At 45.8% G+C, this 20,060-nt stretch overlaps 1 protein-coding gene across 2 annotated transcripts in view; it reads right to left on the bottom strand.

Moving 5' to 3' along the window:
- The window catches only part of NADSYN1 (NAD synthetase 1), a 31,805-nt gene extending 12,215 nt beyond the window's left edge, over positions 1-19,590 (bottom strand). The window contains exons 1-7 of one of the 2 annotated variants that reach the window (XM_074230837.1): positions 19,275-19,590; positions 17,553-17,613; positions 3,975-4,091; positions 2,619-2,672; positions 2,102-2,191; positions 1,060-1,111; positions 24-112 (exon numbers count right to left, since the gene is read on the bottom strand). In XM_074230837.1, the coding sequence (XP_074086938.1) occupies positions 24-112; positions 1,060-1,111; positions 2,102-2,191; positions 2,619-2,672; positions 3,975-4,091; positions 17,553-17,613; positions 19,275-19,359 (548 nt within the window). In that variant the 5' untranslated portion in view covers positions 19,360-19,590. The remainder of the gene's footprint in view (positions 1-23; positions 113-1,059; positions 1,112-2,101; positions 2,192-2,618; positions 2,673-3,974; positions 4,092-17,552; positions 17,614-19,274) is intronic. The other variant, XM_074230838.1, reaches the window with a different exon arrangement.
- Positions 19,591-20,060: the final 470 nt, after the last annotated feature.

A 20,060-nucleotide genomic window follows, 5' to 3' on the forward strand; every position in this document is an offset into this window, starting at 1 on the left:
CAAGGCCAGGGTCCAGAGATTACCTGTGGGGCGTCCACAGCTCCTCACAGATCTCAGTCCCGATGCAGGTGTCTTTGGTTGCCAGCACCAAATCTCCAAAAGGAACCACCTCCTGTATACAGAAGAAAAGTCACTGATGGGGGGGGGGGGGCTTCTTGGAGGAATCTGGTCTCTGGCCCAGGAAGGCTCTCTCCATCCATGCTGAGCTCTGTGGATGCGGGGTGGGGAGCAGATCAGGGGACTCTTGACACCCACTTTGTTGATGCTAAGATCCTCTAGGGTTCAGGTGCCATGAAGGTGGGACCCATGCCCACCAACTGCCATCCAGGGCTAAATCCCATGAATTTTGCTTTATGGGGTTCCCCAAGCAACAAGTCCCTGCTCATCTGAATCTCCCTAACAGGCAATGTGAGGCAGTGACTAAGGGACCTCAGTGGATGGGTCTGGGTTCAAGTCTCACCTCTGACACCTCCCAACTCTGGGATCCTGGGCAGATCTCCCAGACTAAGTAGTGCTGAAAAGATGCCAACCCACCTTGGTGAAGGGACTCTTTCTGGAGAGATCCCTGACTCTGATAAAGTGCTAATGCCAGAGCCTTCAAAGCCCTGCTCCTTGGCTTAGGACCCATCAGAACATTATCAGAAAGGAACCCAATTCACAACCGGGGAAAAAGAAAGAGCAAGGAGGAGGGTTCCCATTTTGTAGGTGAAGAAACTGAGGGGAAGTAGGAAATGGACTCTTGCTTGCCGTGGAGTCAGGAAACCCGAATCGGGGTTCCTCCCAGGCAGCCTCCGCACCCACAGCTCCAAGCCCTGCTTGACTCGTATGTCCAGACTCAGCTGGGCTCTTGAGAACCCCTTTCCGCCCCTCCCTCAACCTCCTCCCCCACCCTCCTGGTGGTCGCACACTCCACAGGGAAGCAGAGCCTTTCGGGCAGAGGGCGCACCACCAGCCTGGCCCTGCGCCCCCACCCCCACCCCCACCCCACAGACCTCTGGGCTCGTCCCCACACTCCCAAACAGTAGAAATGGGAGTCTGCTCCTTCACCCTGGAGCTCACCTGTTTGGTTAGCTTCTGAATAATCCGTGGGAGAATATGGTCCTCGGCTTGTCTGGGAAGGAGAGTGGCGACTTAGCAAAGGGGGCTTAGGAAAAAGGAGACTGAACTTGCAAGGCTGATGCCCCAGTTTTTAATTCAGGACAAGCTACATCTGGGGGGGGGTCTCTTGGGTCACTGGAATTTTGGAAGGGGTCATTCTTTGTCACTGCTGTGCTGAGGACCACCTTGGGAGGGAGAAGGGAAGGGAAGGGAGAAATGGTTTGTGAGTGTGCTGACAGATGAGGGAGAAAGGGGAGGAAAGGTAGAAAAAGAAAGGTGGAAAAGGTCATAGAATACTGGAAATCCCTTTAAAAGAAAACCTAAAATCATGGGGTCAATGCTGGAGGGGCAATGCAAAGCTGGCACGCGGATACACTATGCGTGGAGCGGGGGAGTGTCCACCTGCTCCAGAACCCAGACTGGAATGAGGCAAGGGGAGCGGCTGAACCATGCCCAGAACTACCCAGAACTGCATCTCGAATCAGCGGTAGCCGCCCTCTTTGGGGGAACAAAGATCTGGAAGCAAAGTTGAAATCGGTGGCCGAGAAACGTAAGGGTCTGTCACTGGGGAGGGGGAATTCGAGGTGCAGGGCCAGGAGGCTGTCTCAGGACTCAGTCCCAAAAAGGAAGCTGGGCCCGGAGCCAGGAAGGTCCCAGAGGGAAGTCCAGCCTTAGCAGAGAGGTGGGAGCCTGCTGGGGCAGAGTGAGGTAGACATTGTCAGAGGGTGTGCGTGTGTCTGTGTCTGTGTGTATGTATCTGTCTGTCTGTCTGTGTGGAGGGACGGCGGGGGGGGGGGGGGGATAGCGACCCAAAGACAAAAGGCTGCCACAAATTGTCATTCAAAAAATAAAGAAAATGATTTTTAAATGCTGACTGCAACATGCTGATCAAGGGGATGACGGGCACTGGCCAGAGATGCTGGGTTGGGGAGGAGGCAGGCATGGGGGCCACCCCAGGTGGGCACCAGGTGGGCAGGAGGTCCCACACAGGACAGCAGCTTACCGGCTCTTTTGCCATGGAGCAAACCAACGCATCTCTTGGTAGTTGCCTTCATTGGCCAAGACCATTTTGGGGCGAATCAGCAGGATTTTTCTACAAAGGACAAATGAACACAGCTTGTGGTCTGCTTCGGAGAGAGGTCAAGGTCCCTTGGCACAAGTCACAATAAGAAGATGAATACACGACCCCAGTCCCTAAAGAAAAGCATGGCCAAGGGGAAGATCCAGCTGACCTTGGCCCAAGGCCCTTTGCCAGAACTAAGAACTGCCCCCCCAAGTAATGGGGCTCAGACCCACTAAAAGATCCCACCAAGACGCAATCAGTCCCCACCACAGCCTCCCGCACAAGACTGAAGATGCCAGCTTAGGAAGGCCAAACAGCAGCAGGCCCCAATGCTTCCATCTGTCTGCAGGACCGGCGGCCCAAAGTCAAGGGTACAGGAAGGCCACTGGTCTCTTGCTATGTGGCTACAGGAAAATGAAAAGAGGGGGCTTGCCACACTGCCAGAGAAGATGCCTACCCATTGAGAAAGATCACCCTGCAGTTGTAGCGAACGTTGCGGTGCATCACAGGCCTGGAGAAGTTAAAAAGAAACAAGACTGGTCAGGACACTTTGGGGGGGACCCTGGCCCCACCCCTAAAGAGCCGTCTCTCCCCATGTGCACCGGGATCCCTTGCAGCTTCCTCCTCAGTTTTAAAGAGAGAGGGTTGGATTCTGCATCCTACCTGTCCACAACCTCCCTCTCCAGCGTGGGACCCCAGAGATGCTCCTGTCTACTTGGGAACCCTTCCTCTTCTGCTTCGGCCCTGCATGGGGCTCCCCATCCACTGTTCAGGGCTCTGTTTCAACCCTGCCCCCTCCTACTGTCTCAGCATCTCAGACCCCCCGCTCTGAGGTCGGACTGTCCCCTCCGCTGGCCTTGGAGGCCAAAGGCAGATAACCAGGAATTTCACGCTCCCTTGAGGTGTTGCCCACTGCTGCCCAGTGGTGGAGGGCTCTTGGAGCTTTTCCTGGCAGAGATCCCAGAGTGGTGTGTTTGCCATTGCCTTCCCTAGCTCATTTTACAGATGAGGAAACCGAGGCAAACAGGGCAAAGTCACTTGCCCAGCGTCACCCAGCTAGTGGCACCTGACTCATCTCAGGAAGAGGAGTCTTCCTGCCTTCAGGCCAGCTCTCTGTCCACACTGCCACTGGTTGCCCTCCAAGTCCTCAAGGGCCACAACTGCCCCAAGCTCACCCTCAGCCAAAGACGCCTCCATTCTCCTGCTACACTTTTAACGTACGGCCCTTCTTCCCAAGCTGAAAGAAACAGGACCATTCGCCACATGGCAATGGGCTCCAGTTCGGCCCAATTCTCACCAAAAAGTGGCTCCTTCGTCTTGTCTTTGGCCACCAAGGGAACCCTGACCCTAATTACCCCTTGACTTCTGCAACACCAACATCACTCAGATCCACTGATCTCCTTCAAGTTTGTGTGTAGGAGTGTCACAAGATAAAGTGAACCCCCAAAGGAGGGGGAGATTGGAGGCACCACACCAATTGTTTCTGTCACAGATCCCTTGGGCAGCGAGGCTGGCAAGTCCAGGAACCTTTCTCAGAGAGAGGTTTTTCAATGGATTCTCTCCAAGGCCTGTGCCAGCCATCCCCATGGAGCAGCAGAGAATAAGCAGATGTCACCGTGACTTCCGTGGGAAGCCACAGCACCTCCCCTCTTGGACAGGGAGGACTACACTAACGTGGACTACTCCACGTCAAAGCACTCCTGAGTGAGTCAGGCCCGTAGGGCTCTGTCCTGCGCCGCCATCTGCCACCCTGGATTTTTCTGAATCTACCCCAGCCCCCAGCCCATCCCCACCCCGGGTCCCTGACACTTACATCCCGACGTCACAGATGATGTCCTGGGCCACAGGAGCCACCAGAAGATGAGCCAGAACTTGATATGAATGCAAAATAGTGTCGGATTCAAAGTAGTGATCCCAGCAGCCATAGCCACTGTCAGAAGAAAAGACCATCAGAATGGCAGGTACGGAGGGAGTGGGGGGGGGGGGCTCTGGGAGCCGGGCAGCCTCCAAGTGTCCTCTCTGCCCGCCAGACTGATAGATGCCAGACAGAAAAGACCCAGCAAACCCTCAGTCTGAGGGTCTCATGGGGAGCCAGCTGACACTTCTGGGAGTGAGGGGCCTCTCAGCCTGATCCCTCCAGCAGTTAAGTCATGAGCAGGAGGGAAATGAAAAAGGATGAGGTCCTGCCCCCAACAAGGACAGTGTGGGTGAAAACTCCCTCAAACTGGAGTGGGTCCCAACAACAAGTGGAGGGGTCAAGGGTAGGAGGGAGAGTGTATTTTTCATTTTTATTTTTTTAAATTTTCTTTTCACTTCCAAATTCTGTCTTTCTCTGACCCAGACTGTGAGAAGGGGCATCTCTCTCCCAATCCAAGGGGTCTCAATTCCCAGCCAGTGCTTTACATAAAGGAAGTCCTTAATAAACATTCAATTCATTATTCAGATAGTGCCTTAAGGCTTGCAAAGAGGACTCCCTGGGTGAAGCCAACACTTGCCCAGAGCTTGTCCCTACACAAGGTTAAATGAAGCCCCTACAGACATGGCAGCTACAGATCCCTCCAAAACAGAAAAAAAAAAGATCAAAATAAGTTTTCAACTACAGACATCATGAAGGATCTTCAGTGAAAGCCTGTTTCTTTGGGAGAAAGGGGAGGTAAAGTCCAGGAGCAGCCGGAGGCTTCCAGTCACAGTGCAACCCAGGTCCTGGCAGCTGGACAGCAGCACAGGTCCCAGTAGCTAGATAGCAAGCCAGCAGGGAGGGTCCCAACACCCTGGGAATACTGGGGCAACTGGGGCAGGAACAAACCTCTGCACCGGCAATTCCTGGGCTATGTAGACAACACCTTGGCCAGGGATAAGTCAGGGATCAGACCCCAGCCCCAGAACAAAAGCTTGGGTCTATCCATATTCCCTAGATCCCAGGCACAGAGTTCCAATAATCAAAATGAGTAACAAAATAAAAGAGCATAGAAAACAACTCTACCGATAGAGATGATAAAAATGCCAATTCAGAGGAAGAGAGAAATGACAAAGAACCCACATGGAAAGTCTCACAGAAGTCTATGAATTGGACTCAAATCCAAAACCTCATAGCTTAAAAAAAAAGGAATTTAAAAAACCAAAGAAGAGAAGAAAAACGGAAAAAAGAAATAAAGCCATGCAGGAAAATTATGAAAAATTGATCAAAGAAATCAAGTCCTTTAAAAGTAAAAATTACCAACTGGAAAAAGAATGTAATTCTCCAAAAACTAAAAATGACCAACCGGAAGAGATATGCAACTCACCTAAAATGCAAATCAACTGACTGGAAAGGGAAGGCAACTCAGCAAAAAGTAAAATTAACCAACTGGAAAAAGAAACACAAAACCTAACTGAAGAAAATAAAACCCTAAAAATTAGAATTGGACAAATAGAAACTAATGAATCTACAAGACACTGAGATTCCAGCAAATAAAATTAAAAGGCTGAAAAAAAAACTGAAGAAAATGTAAAATATCTTTTAGGAAAATTAAACAACCTGGAAAATAGATCCAGAAAAGATAACTTATAAATTACTGGTCTACCAGAAAACCTAGATTCTAAAAAAAGAAAAGAGCCTGGAAAATATCTTTCAGGAAATTATCAGGGAAAACTGTCTCACTATACTAGATCATGAAGACAAAATAGTTCTTGAAAGAATACACAGAACACCTCCAGAAAGAAACCCCAGGATAAAAACTCCAATAACTATCATGGCTAAATTCCAGAACTCTCAAATAAAGGAGAAAGTACTAATAAGCAACTCCAAAAAAGCAATTTAAATATAAAGGAAACATTATCAGAATTTCACAGGTCTTATCAGCTTCCACATTAAAAGATCAGAGGGTCCAGAATACAATATTTTGGAGGGCAAAGGACCTGGGATTACAACCAAGAATTTACTATCCTGCAAAATTCAGCCTATTGCATCAGGGGAAAAGATGGATGTTCAGTGAATTAGAGGACTTCCATTTGCTGATCAAAAGCCTAGAAATGAATAGAGAATTTGATCTTCAAATACAAGACTCAAGAGATGCATAAAAAAGGTAAACAGAAAGGGGGGAAAAACTGCAAGTCAAGAACATTAGACTGCATACAAACTACAAGGGAAGACGACACTTGTACCTTGAGAATCGTATTTATGGGTATGGTGGGTTCTTGTCCTTCCTTATCGAGGGCCACCAAAATGACATCACTATGTTTGAGACAAATGACATGCATCCAACTGTGGCTGCTCAGACCAACAGGAGCCAGAATGAGGTGCTAATAAGGGGGTGAGTGTGGAGAGAGCATACTGAATACCCTGTTGGGCAGGGCTGTCAGGCTATGCTTGCAGCACGATAGAAGCCAGGTATTTATACCTGTACTAGGGCATTAAAACCTTACAATCAAATGCAAAAAGGCAGAAATAATAAATGCATACTTTTAGGATCCTGATAGAATAAAGATTATCCATAATAAGTAGTCATGGCAAGATAAACCAAAAATTAATTGGAAACGAAGTAATTTCATTTTAAAGAACTAGTAGATCAAACAACAACTCACAGAAATAATCATTTCATCCAAGAGAATGATAACAATGAGAATCATACCAAAATGTATGGGATGTGGTCGGAGCAGTTTTCAGGGGAAATTTTATATCTCTAGATGCTTACATTAATAAAAATAGAGAAAGAGATCAAGGAACTGGGTATACAACTAAAAAAGCCAGAAAAAGAATGAATTAAAGATCCCCAATTAAATACTAAATTAGAAATTCTGAAAATCAAAAGAGAATAAATAAAATTAAAAACAACAAAACCACTTAGCTCATAAATAAATCTAAGTGTTGGTTTATGAAAAATTCAGTAAGATAGATAAACCTTTGGTTAACCTGATTTAAAAAAGATAGAATATTAATTACTAGTATCAAAAAAGAAAAAAGCATGAATTCACCACAAATAAGGAGGAAATTAAAGAGATAATTCAGAGCTATACTGCCCACCTATATGCCAAAAAATTGATAACTTGAGTGAAATGGATGGATATTTACAAAAATACAAACTACCCAGATTAACAGGAGAGGAAATGAAATATTTAAATAACCCCATTTCAGAAAAAGAAATTGAAGACACCATCAAAAACTCCCTAAGAAAATGTCTACAGGTCTAAGATGGCTTTACAATGAATTCTACCAAACAATTAGGGAACAATGAATTCCAATTCTACAAAAACTATTTTTAAAAATAGAAGAAAGAATTTTACCTAATTCCTTTTATGACACCAATATGGTGTGGATTCCTAACCAGAAAGAGTCAAAACAAAGAAAATCAGACCAACCTCCCTAATGAACATTGATGCAAAATCTTAAATGAAATGTTAGCAAAGAGATTACAGCAAGTTATTACTAGGATAATACAACATGATCAGGTAGGATAAATACCAGTAGGCAGGGATGGTTCAATATTAGGAAAACACTCAACATAATTGAACACATCAATAAGAAAGTACACAGAAATCATATAATTATCTCAATAGATGTGAAAATGCCTTTGACAAAATACACCATCCATTACTATTAAAAATCCTAGAGGGTATAGGAATAAAAGGAGTTTTCCTTAAAATAGTAAGCAGTGTCTATCTAAAACCATCTTCAAATATTATATGTAGTGGGGCTAAATTAGGAGCATTTCCAGTAAGATCAGGGGTGAAGCTCACTGTCACTATTACTATTCAATATGGTACTGATATGCTAGTTTTAGCACTAAGAGAAGACAAAGAAATTGAAGGAATTAGAATTGGCAGATGATATGATGGTATATTAGGACTCTAAAAAATCATGTAAAAATTGCTTGAAACAATTAACAAATTCAGCAAAGTAGCAGGATATAAAATAAACACGCATAAATCATCAGCATTTCTATATATGTACAACAAAGGCCAAGGGCAAGAGATAAAAAAGAGAAATTCCATTTAAAATAACTGTAGACAACATTAAATACTTGGAAATTTACCTCCCAAGACAAACCTAGAAACTATATAAACACAATTATAAAGCCCTCCTTACCCAAATAAAGTCAGATCTAAATAACTGGAAAAATGTCAAATGGTTATGGTTAGGTTGAGCTAATATAATAAAAATGACAATTCTACCCAAATTAAATTATTTTTTCAATGCCATACCAATCAAACTACCAAATAAATACTTTACTGAGGTAGAAAAAATAGTAACAGAATTTATCTGAAGTAACAAAAGGGCAAGAATAGCAAGGGAGCTGAAGAAAAACAATGTAAAGGAAGGTGGCCTAGCTCCACCAGATTTAAAAGTATGCTATAAAACAGCAGTCATCAAAACTGCCTGGTTCTGGTTAAGAAACAGAATCATAGATCAGTAGATTAGAATGGGTTCAAAAGAAACTGCAGTAAATGACTACAGCAATCTACTATTTGACAAACCCAAACACATCAGCCTCAGGGATTAAAACTCAGTTTTTGACAAAAATTGCTGGGAAAACAGGAAAAAAGTATGGTAAAAACTAGGCAGAGACCCACATCTCACACCCTATACCAAAATAAGGTCAAAATGGGTACAGGATTTAGACATAAAGAGTGATACCATAGATAAATTAATAGACCAAAAATTACTCTATCTATCTGATCTATGGAAAAGGGATAAATTTATGACCAAGCAAGAATTATAGTATATTATAAACTACAAAATTAATGACTTTGACTACATTGAATTAAAAAGGGTTTGCACTAATAAAATCAATGTTGCAAAAATTAGAAGAAAAGCAGAAAACTGGGAAACAATCTTCACAACCAGGAGTTCTGATAAAGATCTCATTTCTAAAATATATAGAGAATTGTATGAAATTTATAAGGTCACAAGTCATTCCCTAATTGATAAATGGTCAAAGGATATGAACAGACAGTTTTCAAATGAAGAAATTAAATTTATAAATTATCATATGAAAAAATGCTCCAGGGGGCGGAGCCAAGATGGTGACATGAAGGGATCCAGTCTTAGGAGCTCTCTGATAAAAACTCACAAACTAAGGACTCTAACTAAACTTTCGAGAGACGACAGAACCCACAAAGGGACCCAGTGAGGCAGTTCTCCTACTCAAGGTAACCTGGAAAGGAGCAGAAAGGATCTGCTGCCCGGGGTTGGAGGGGCGGCCCACCAGAGGGGTGGCCCGCCAGAGCCAAAGAACCTCAGCCTCCCAGAGGCAGCCCCAGGGTGCTGGGAGCTGCGGCTCACAGCAGCGGGGGAGTCTCCTGAGCTGCACCCGGGGGAGCACTGGGCACAAAGTCGGGGAACAGCGGAGGACCTCTGCCAGAGCAGGCACGTGGAGCCCAGCCCTCAGGGCACACAGCCAGCAGCTTGGTCTTTCGGCAGCCCAGAGCAGGGAAACAGAAGCAGGCGGAGCTGGTAAGCAGGAGCCCCCAGGGCATGAGCCCATTGAGCTGAGGGAGGGGAGTGAAGAGAGAGAGAGACTGCCAAGCTCTGTCCCCTGCCCCTGGAACAGGACTCTGGGGCTCTGACCACATTCAGATCCTGATCCCAGTCTAGGGCCCCCCATAGAACAACAGGGCCCCCCCCCACCTCGGCCCCGTGGCAGAGGGGAGCGCTTATGGTCATTCACAGACCAGGAGGGAGGACAGAGCCTCACACACTGAGACCCTTGTGGGAGTGTCCCAAAAGCTCAGGAAGCACCCCAAAATACAGGCTTAGACTGGGAAAATGAACAAGCAAAGAAATAACAGGAAGACCATTGAGAAATATTTTGCAAATGAGCCCAAGAAGGATGAAAATACTCAGTCTGAAGATGAGGAAGCACAAGTTCCTACATCTAAAGACCCCCAAGAAAAAACAGAAATTGGGCTCAGGCTATGATAGAGCTCAAAAAAGACTGTGAAAATCAAATGAGGGAGTTGGAAGAAAAACTGGGAAAAGAAAGGAGAGAGATGCAGGAAAAACATGAAAATGAAGTCAGCAGCTTAGTCAAGGAAATCCAAAAAAATGCTGAAGAAAATAGCATGCTAAAAAACAGCTTAGGTCAAATGGATAAAACAGTTCAAAAAGTTATTGAGGAGAAGAATGCTTTAAAAAGCAAAAATGGCCAGATGGAAAAAGAGATAAGAAAACTCTCTGAGGAGAATAAATCCTTCAGACAAAGAATAGAATTCAGGGAGATAGATGAATTTACCAGAAATCAGGAATCAATACTTCAAAACAAAAAAAATGAAAAATTAGAAGAAAATGTGAAATAGCTCATTGAAAAAACAACTGATATGGAAAACAGACTTAGGAAAGATAATTTGAAAATTATTGGAATACCTGAAAGTCATGATCAGGAAAAGAGCCTTGACATCATTTTCAAAGAATTACTACAGGAAAATTGCCCTGATATTCTAGAAGCAGAGAGCAAAATAGAAATGGAGAGAATCCACTTATCCCCCAGAGAAAGAGATCCCAAAAAAACAACCCCTAGGAATATTATAGCCAAGTTCCAGAACTCCCAAGTCAAAGAGAAAATATTACAAGCAGCCAGAAGGACACAGTTCAAATATCGTGGAGCTGCAGTCAGGATCACACAGGACTTAGCAGCAGCTACATTGGAAGCTCGTAGGGCTTGGAATACAATATACTGGAAGGCAAAAGAGCTTAGAATGCAGCCAAGAATGACCTACCTAGCAAAGCTGAATGTCCTCTTCCAGGGAAAAAAGATGGACTTTCAATGAACCAGGGGAATTTCAAAGGTTCCTTTTGGAATGGTCAGAGCTGAACAGAAGGTTTGATCTTCAGATACAGGACTCAGGTGAAGCATGGAGATTGGAGGAGAGGGGGGAAATATGAGGGACTTAATGAGGATGAACTGCATGTATAGAAAAATGATACTGATAATATTCATATGAACCATCTCAGTTAATAGAGCAGGTAGAGGGAGCTTTTACAGTTGAAGCACAGGAGAAAGCTGAATTTGAAGATAAAATATGGTGTAAAAATGGAGTCAATAGGGAAAAAAGGGAAATGGAAAGGGAGAAAGAAAAAGGAGAGGGGGAATAGTCCAAGATATTTCACATAATAAGATTTTTTTTATTACAATGAGCTATTGCAATGATATGGAAGGGGGGAGGCAAGGGGGAATGAGGGAACCTTTGCTCTCATCAGAGATGGCTAGGAGAGGAAACAGCAAATATACTTAATGGGGTATAGACATCTGGAGTAAGAAGGAGGGGGGAGTAGGGGGAGGGGTGGGGATGTGAATAAAGGAGGAGAGGATGGACCATGGGGGAAGAGTGGTCAGATATAACACATTTTCTTTTTTACTTCTTGCAAGGGGCTGGGATTGGAAGGCCTGCCCAGGACCATAGGGCCAGTTGGATTCTGGGCCTAAGGGGTGGTATGGGGGCTCAGGGCTTCTTGGCCCCAGGACCAGGGATCTGTCTGCTGTGCCACTCAGTGACCCTACAGCAGAGTCAGAGTGAAAGGAGAGAGAAAATATAGTACACGGTAGTGGAGAAATAAGAAAGGAGGGAGTTGCGATCAGCAATGGCAACTTTGGAAAAATATGGAAGTAACTTTTGTGATGGACTTATCATAAAGAATGTGATCCACTCATGACAGAGTTGATGGTGTTGGAACAAAGACTGAAGCACATTTTTTGTTATTATTATTTGGGGAAGGGTGCAAGGCAAGTGGGGCTGGGTGGCCTGCCTGGAGCCACATAGCAGAATGATCTTTGGGTGTCTGAGGACAGATTTGGACCCAGGTGCTCCTGGCTCAAGGGCCAATGCTCTGTCTGCCACCCAGCCACCCCTACTATTATTACTATTTTATTTTACTTTGGGTCTTTTTTTTTCTTTCTTCTTTTTGGTTTTTGCAGGGCAGTGGGGATTGGGTGGCTTGCATGTCACATGGCTGGGCGATTATTGGGTTTACGGGGCTGGATATGGACTCGGGGGATAGTGGCTCCAGGGCTGGTGCTTCGTTCATTGCGCCACCTGGCCATACCTACAATTATTACTATTATTTTTTTTATTTTAATTTTTTTTCTCTTCCCTTTACTTTTTCGCCCAAGCAAGTCTATCTATATTCATGGGGGGAGGGGTATTTTGTTTACTTGTAAACAAGTATATTTTATTAATGTAAAAAATTTATATGAAATGAGAATAAAAATTAGAAAAAAGTGAAAAAAATTTAAAAAATTTAAAAAATTTAAAAAATGCTCCAAATCACTATTGATTAGAGAAATGCAAATTAAAATAACAATGAGTATCATCTCGCACCTGTTAGATTAGTCCAGATGAGAAAAAGGGAAGATGATCAATGTTGGAGAGATTGTGGGAGAATTCGGACATTGATGCATTGCTGGTGGAGTTGTGAATGGATCCAACCTTTCTGGAGAACAATATGGAACTATGCCCAAAGAGCAATAAAACTGTTCATACCTTTTGACTGAGCAATTCCAATTCTAGGACTATATCCAGGAGAAATTGGGAAAATGGGAAAAGTCCTACATGTTCCAAAATATTCATAGCAGCTCTTTTTGCAGTGGCAAAGAACTGGACATTGAGGGGATGGCCATCCAGTGGGGAATGGTGCAAGTTATGGTACATGAATACTATGGAATATTATTGTTCTGTAAGAAACTATGAATGGTCAGACTCTAGAGAAGCATGGAATGAGTTATGGGATCTGATGCTGAGTGAAGGGAGAAGAACCAAGAGAATAATGCACACATTAACAACATTATGAGATGAACAACCTTGATGACAGCAGTTCCTCTTGCCAGTCCAGAGAGCTAGGACAACTGTGTTAGACTGGTTATGGACTATATTATCCTCAACCGGAGGAAGAAAAACAAAACAAAACAAAACACACAGAATAAAAAAAACACCCCTACTGAAGCTGATGAACATTTTATAAAAATGATCTCTTACACATCTTTCTCTTAATCCCAATTCCTCATGCCAAAAATTACTAATTTGTAAATATGTTTAACAAAATATATATGTAAAATGCAAACAGGACTGTTCCCTACTGAGGGTAGGAGTGTGGGAAGGAATGTTGGAGGAAATTTTGTAACTTGGAAATATGCATGTACAAATGGATGAAAATTTTTTTAAAAAATAACTAAATAAAGGTCAAAATGGGTATATGATTTGATTCTGGTTCTTGTTCTTTGCTGTAGAAGATGACCAAAATGACATCACAATGTCTGAGACAAACGCCAGTGTGTCCAAATGTGACCGATCGGTTCAATATAAGCTCAGAACACTCTATCACAGGTCAGGGCACAAATGATGCATGTGAACACCTGGGGTGCATACTCTAAACTTATGTATGTCACATTTCTTTTGAGCTGCTTCAATTCAGCCCTTCTCATAGAGTGCAGCCCCCTCATTGATGAGGGTATGCCATCCTACATGGTACTGTGCCAGTGTCTCCCGTACTGCACAATCAATTCCAGAGTTCCTAAGAGAGACCTTCAGGGAGTCTTGATATCACTTCTTTTGACCCCACTATGAGCACTTGCCCTGTGTGAGTTCTCCATAGTCTTTTTGGTAAGCTTTTATATAGCATTCTAACAACGTGCCCAGCCCACCATAGTTGCCCTCTCTGTAGTGATGTTGAGATGCTCGGCAGTTTAACTTGAGATAGGACCCCAGTGTTTGGTACCTTCTCCTTCCAGGTGATCTTCAGAATCTTCCTAAGACAATTTAAAAGGAAGTGATTCAGTTTCCTGACATGGTGCTGGTAGACTGCCTGGGTTTCACAGTCATAGAGCCAGGAGGTCAGCACAACAGCTCTGTAGACCCTCAGTCTGCTAGCCAGTCTAATATCTCTTCTCTCTCACACTTTCTTTTGGAGCCTCCCAAATACTGAACTAGCTCTGGCAATGTGTCAACTTCACTGTCAATATGAACCTCCTTGGAAAGGACACCACCAAGGGAAGTGAACTTGTCCACAACACTCAAAACCCCTCCAATTTGCTGTAATCAATGGTTCCACATCTGGATGGTGTGGTGCTGGCTGATGTTTGGCCAATATGAGCACAAGTAGCAGAGCATCAATCCATACTTTGTTGTGTCTCAGCTTCAGAGGCTGCACTGAGGGCACCATCATCTGCAAACAGAAGATCCCTCCACTTTGGTCTTGGCTTGTGGCCTTTCCAAGCTGAAGAATTTACTCAGAGAGCTGGCTGACCTTGATGCTGTTCCTCCTCAGTGAAGGGGTTTGATAATATGGCTGAAAACTCCATTAGTGCCTGGGAAATCTCAAGAGCATCTTCCACCATCTTCTGTTTTCTTCTGACTGAGCTAAGAGTCCTGTAACTTTCTAAGCTTCACTTTACTTTACTTTTGATGGAATTAAATGCTGCCTTCTTAGAAATGGATGAACTCTTTAGAGAACTGTGGGGTTCTTGTTTCTTATTTAGCAGCTCTGTATTCCCCCATCATCTTCATCAAACCAGCCTTGATGTTTTCCAGTGTTCTGACCCAGAGGAACAAATGTAGTGTTGTATACCAGATCTCTGAAAGCAGCCCACTCCTTTTCTATTCCACTGTAGCCAACTGTGTGTGGGCTCAGTTATTCCTCCAAGTTAGCAACAAACTGTTCCTGTTCAAAAAGATGCTCTAATCTCTTGACATTAATTCTTCTAATATTCATTTGGCTTTGGGGCCACCACTTTGGTTGAATGTGAAAATTTACCTTGGAGAGGATGAGCCCATGATCAGTCCAGACTCTCTACTACACATTGCTTCTGTCAGATTCACATCCTGTCTGTCACTTCTCCTAACAAAGAAGATTCCACTAACCATCGGTGGATGGAATGCATCACAGTCTTAGACAACACAAGATCCAAAAGACCTGAAAGATGAGCATCTCTTCTTGCAAGAGAACTCAGTTGGTATCCCATCCAAATAGCAGCCTTGAGTGAAACAAGACTGGCAAATGAAGGCCAGCTGACCGAGGCTAGAGTTGGATACACGTTTTTCTGGAGTAGACATAGTGAAAGGGAATAGGCCTTGCAATCACAACTAATCTAGTCAACACACCTCAAAGCCTACCTATGCTCCCATTGTGACAAACCCTGATGAAGTCAAAGAAAAATTTTATGAAGATCTGGAGACCTTTATCATCACTGTACCAAAAGAGGACAAGCTTCAAATTCTGGGTGAGTTTAATGCTAGAGTAGGCTCAGACATGGCAGGGAGACCTTGGGAAGAATGAAGCTGGAAACAACAACCACAATGGTCTCCTATTGAAGACCCATGCATTTCATGACCTTCTCATCACAAACATTTGTCTTCCATTTAGCTTAACACAATGAATCTTCCTGGAAGCACCCTCATAGCAAACATTGGCATCTAAAAGACTTAAGTACAGTATTTAGATATAAAGGGCGATCTCATAGATCAATTAACAGATCAAGAAATATTCTGTCAGATCTATAGAAAGAGGAGAAATCTATGACCAAAGAAGAAATATAGTATATTATGAATTGCCACATGGATGATTTTCACTATATTAAATTAAAAAGTTATTTTACTAATAAAACCAATGCTGCCAAGAATAGAAGGAAAACAGAAAGCTGGGAAACAATTTTCATAGCTAGGAATTCTAACAAGGGTCTTGTTTATAAACGAATTAAGTCAAATTTTTAAGGTAACAAGTCATTCTCCAATTGATAAATGCTCAAGGGATATGAACAAGACAGTTTTCAAATGAAGAAATTAGCTATTTATAATCACATGAAAAAATGCTTCAAATCATTACTAATTAGATAAATGCAAATTAAAACTATGAGGTTCTACCTAAGATGACAAAAAAAAGGGAAAATGATCTATGTTAGAGAGGTTGTGGGAGAATTGGGACATTAACACACTGTTGGTAGAGGCATGAACTAATCCATGCATTCTGGAGAGCAATAGTGAACATGCCCAAAGAGCAATAAAACTGATCATATCCCTTGACCCAATAATACCATTACTAGGCCTATATCCAGAAGAAATCATAAAAAATGGGGAAAGGGTCACACGTTCCAAAATATTTATGGCAGTTCATTTTGTAATATCAAAGAATTGGAAATGGAGGGGATGCCCATCAATCAGGGAATGGCTGAACAAGTTGGTCTATGAATGTTATGAAATACTATTATTCTATAGGAAAGAATAAATAGATTCTAAAAAGGTATGGAAAGAATTATAGCAACTGATGTTGAGTGAAGAGAGTTGAGCCAAGAGAACCTTTTTCACATTGACAACATTGTAAGTTGATAACTTTGATGGATGCAGCTCCTCTCGGCAGTTCAGAAAGCTAGGACTGCCCTGGGAGGGCTGTTAAGGACAATGTCACCCACATTCAGATGAACAAACAAAACAAAGCGAACTACAGAATCTGAATGAACCCTTCCTATCTCATGTTTTTTTCTTTTTTCCTTTGTCCTAATTCCTCACACAGAAAAAAAAAACTGATATGTAAACATGCTAAAGGAAAATGTTCATGTAATTTCACTAGACTGTTCAAAGTTGAGTGGAAGGGTGGGAGCAAATTGTGTAACTTATAAATATGCATGTGGATGAATGTTGAAAAGCTTTCATAACAGGTACTTGGAAAAATAAAATAAAATGTAAATTTTTAAAAATCACCTTATTGAAGGAGAAAAAAATAAAGTTGGTTGTCATTGAAAAAAAAAAAAGGTTTGCAAAGAGCTTTTAAAAGTATCAGTCCAGGGGCGGCTAGGTGGCGCAGTGGATAGACCACTGGCCCTGGAGTCAGGAGTACCTGAGTTCAAATGTGGCCTCAGACACTTAATAATTACCTAGTTGTGTGGCTTTGGGCAAGCCATTTAACCCCATTGCCTTGCAAAAAAAAAAAAAAAAAGGTATTAGTCCATTTGATCCTCTCAACAACCAGGGGGAAGGACTGGGATGGGGGGTGGGGGGAGGCTGAAGATGAAGATGAGGAGACTGAAGCAGGCAGAGGTTAAAGGACTTGCCCAGATCACAAAGTTGAGGCAGGACTGGTACTTGGGTCTTTCTAACCACCATGGATTCAGTGTTCCCTGAAAAAAAAGCCTCCTGATCTTTGTACCCAAGTGTCCCTCCCTTCTCCCCTTTGCCTTTGTGGAATCCTTATTTTGCCTTCAAGGCTCGGCTCAATTTATGGCAATTCTCCCAGAGTCCTCCCCTGACCAGTCCCCTGCCTCAATCTGTACTGCTTCCTCTGTGTAGCCCCAGCAGAACATGAGCTCCTGAAGGACAGGAAATGCTTTGGTTTTTGTCTTGGATCTCCAAACCTTGGGTAGAGCATCATGTATACAACAGGTGCTCAATAATGGTCTCTGTCTTTTCTGTTCATCCATCCAGGATTGCTTACCATATTTCAAGCTCTGGTCCGACCCGGTACTTTGCGCCTTTGTTTCGGGCGATTTCGATGCCTGTTTCAAAGGTGCAAAAAGAGAAAAAAATGAGAGAAGAAAGAAGGCCTCCTTCCTCACTGGAGCTCAGCCCTTCAAGGCAATAATGAAGGACTCCCTCTTTACTAGGATGGTGAATCAAATGAAAGGTCCCAGGTCACATCTGGGCCAAAGCAAGTCACCCAGAGGGCTGGGAAGGAAGTGGGCATGCATGTATGTAGATATGCATCTATGCCATTGTGTATACCTAGTATACAGATATGTGTGGGTATGCGCTTGTACATTTTACATCAATATTCAATACATATAAATTTATGTAACATTATAAATAACAATTATGTCTTAGAAGTTGTTAGATTAGATATTGCATTGAATTGAGACTGGGCCCCCTAACCAGCTGTGACCGCCTCTGACAAATGATCACTGTAGAGCCGGGGCTGGGCGCTTCCGGTCTCTCTCAGTGCCCAGGGTTAGCTGGTGACTGAGCGGTCAGACCAGGATGGAGGGAGACTTCAGACACTTGCGAGCTTTGCTATCCTGGCCAAGGTTCCTGACCTCAGTTATAACAAGAGGAGACTAACAGCCCCTCCATGGAGACTGGCCCTGAGGATCCATCCATTGAGAGGATCCACCCACTGAGAGGGTCCTTATAAAGTAGTCCCTTGGCTGCCCAAATCCCGGTTCAGTCAGGATCAGTGGTCTTATTAATAGAAGGACTTCACACAAAGGTGGCGCCAGTAGGGGCTGTAAAAGTGTTGGCTACTCTGTGTCATCACCATGGTTCTGAGTGCTAGGCCCTGCAGCACACATCCAGGAGAGATGGTTACTGTTATCATCAGTATTATTATTATGGAAAATGCATTCCACAGGACCGGCCCACAGCAGGGCCTCACAAAAGCAGGTGACCGGCGGAGGGTGGGGGTATAGAAATGTGAGGTCTTATCATCATGACTTAAAAGTATAGCAAGGGCCACAAAGCTACATCCCTGTGAGTGGGAGGGATCTAAAGTTCGCTGACCATAACTCATGCTAAGAACGTGGCCAGCCTTTGTGGTAGGGGCTGCTTCAATGTCAGCGTGGGGAGGCCCCGCACGTGATGTAGAAATGTCAGTCGTTATTGCTCATTATGATGATTATTACTTAGATCGTTTCCCCCCAGCTCCGGCACACCGGGTCCTCTCTGCAGGGGAGACACTCGTTACTGTCAGGCGTCGGGGGGACCTTTCCCATCGCGGCCCCCGGGGCACCCTGGGGAAACCTGGGTCATTTCTCTCCATGGCTGTGTAAAAGGGCCTGCCCCTGGGGGGGGGGGTCCTCCAGATGCGACAGCGCCCCCTCTCCAGGGACTCGTCTCTCCGCCGCCCCCCCAGGAGGGACTCCCCAGTCTGCTGGGGCGAGGACGATGGGCAGAGCTGAGGCGATGTGCCCTGGCTGTTTGCTCGCCCTTATCTTGCCAGGGGAGTGCGCGGGTCGCTGGCTGGCACAAGCCCCCCTTCCTGCCTCCTGGGGGTGGGGGTGGGGGTGGGGGCCCCGGAGGAGTCGCGGCCGGTGCTTGTCGGCCTTAAGGGGGTTGGGGGTAACCGCTGCTGGGGAGAGCCGGGCGGGGCCCACTTGGGCAGCAAGCGGCGCGGGGGAGGGGGCCCAAGCGGGGCGTCGGGGTCCCCCCTCCCCCCCCCACTCACTCCTCAAAATCCGCTGCAAGTTGCCCTCGAAGTCCAGGGCCCACTGGTTGAGCGCGCAGGTGGCCACCGTCACCTTCCTGCCCATGGCGCCGCGGGCCGGGCCGGGCCGGGAGCGGAAGCCGGACCGGGACCGGGAGCGGGACCGAGGCCGGACCGGGAGCGGGACCGGGAGCGGGAGCGGGGCCGGGAGCGGGAGCGGGACCGAGGCCGGACCGGGAGCGGGACCGGGAGCGGGAGCGGGGCCGGGAGCGGGGCCGGACCGGGACCGAGGCCGGACCGGGACCGAGGCCGGACCGGGAGCGGGGCCGGGAGCGGGAGCGGGGCCGGGAGCGGGAGCGGGACCGGGACCGAGGCCGGACCGGGACCGAGGCCGGACCGGGAGCGGGAGCGGGAGCGGGACCGGGACCGGGAGCGGGACCGGGACCGAGGCCGGACCGGGAGCGGGACCGGGAGCGGGAGCGGGGCCGGGAGCGGGGCCGGGCGGGCAACGGCAGGGCGGGCGGCTGCTTCCGGCCCCCAGCGCGGGCCCCGGGCCTGCCCCGGCGGCGCCGCCCCGCCGCCCCGATTGGCCCCGGCCCGGCCCGGCCCGGCCCCCGAGGCCGCCGAGGTTAGCGCTTCATTTAACTCCTGGCTGCCCGGTCCCGGGCCGGGCCCGCGGGTCACGGCCACCCGGGGACGGGGCGGGGCTGCGGGCGGGCGCGGTGCAGGTCCCGCGTGGGAAGCTGCGTGTCCGTGCGTGTCTGCTGTCTGTGCATCCTGTCTCGGCCACGCGTTATCGGCATAGAC

Source organism: Macrotis lagotis, chromosome 3 (assembly GCF_037893015.1).
Source record: "Macrotis lagotis isolate mMagLag1 chromosome 3, bilby.v1.9.chrom.fasta, whole genome shotgun sequence".
Classification (NCBI taxonomy): domain Eukaryota; kingdom Metazoa; phylum Chordata; class Mammalia; order Peramelemorphia; family Peramelidae; genus Macrotis; species Macrotis lagotis.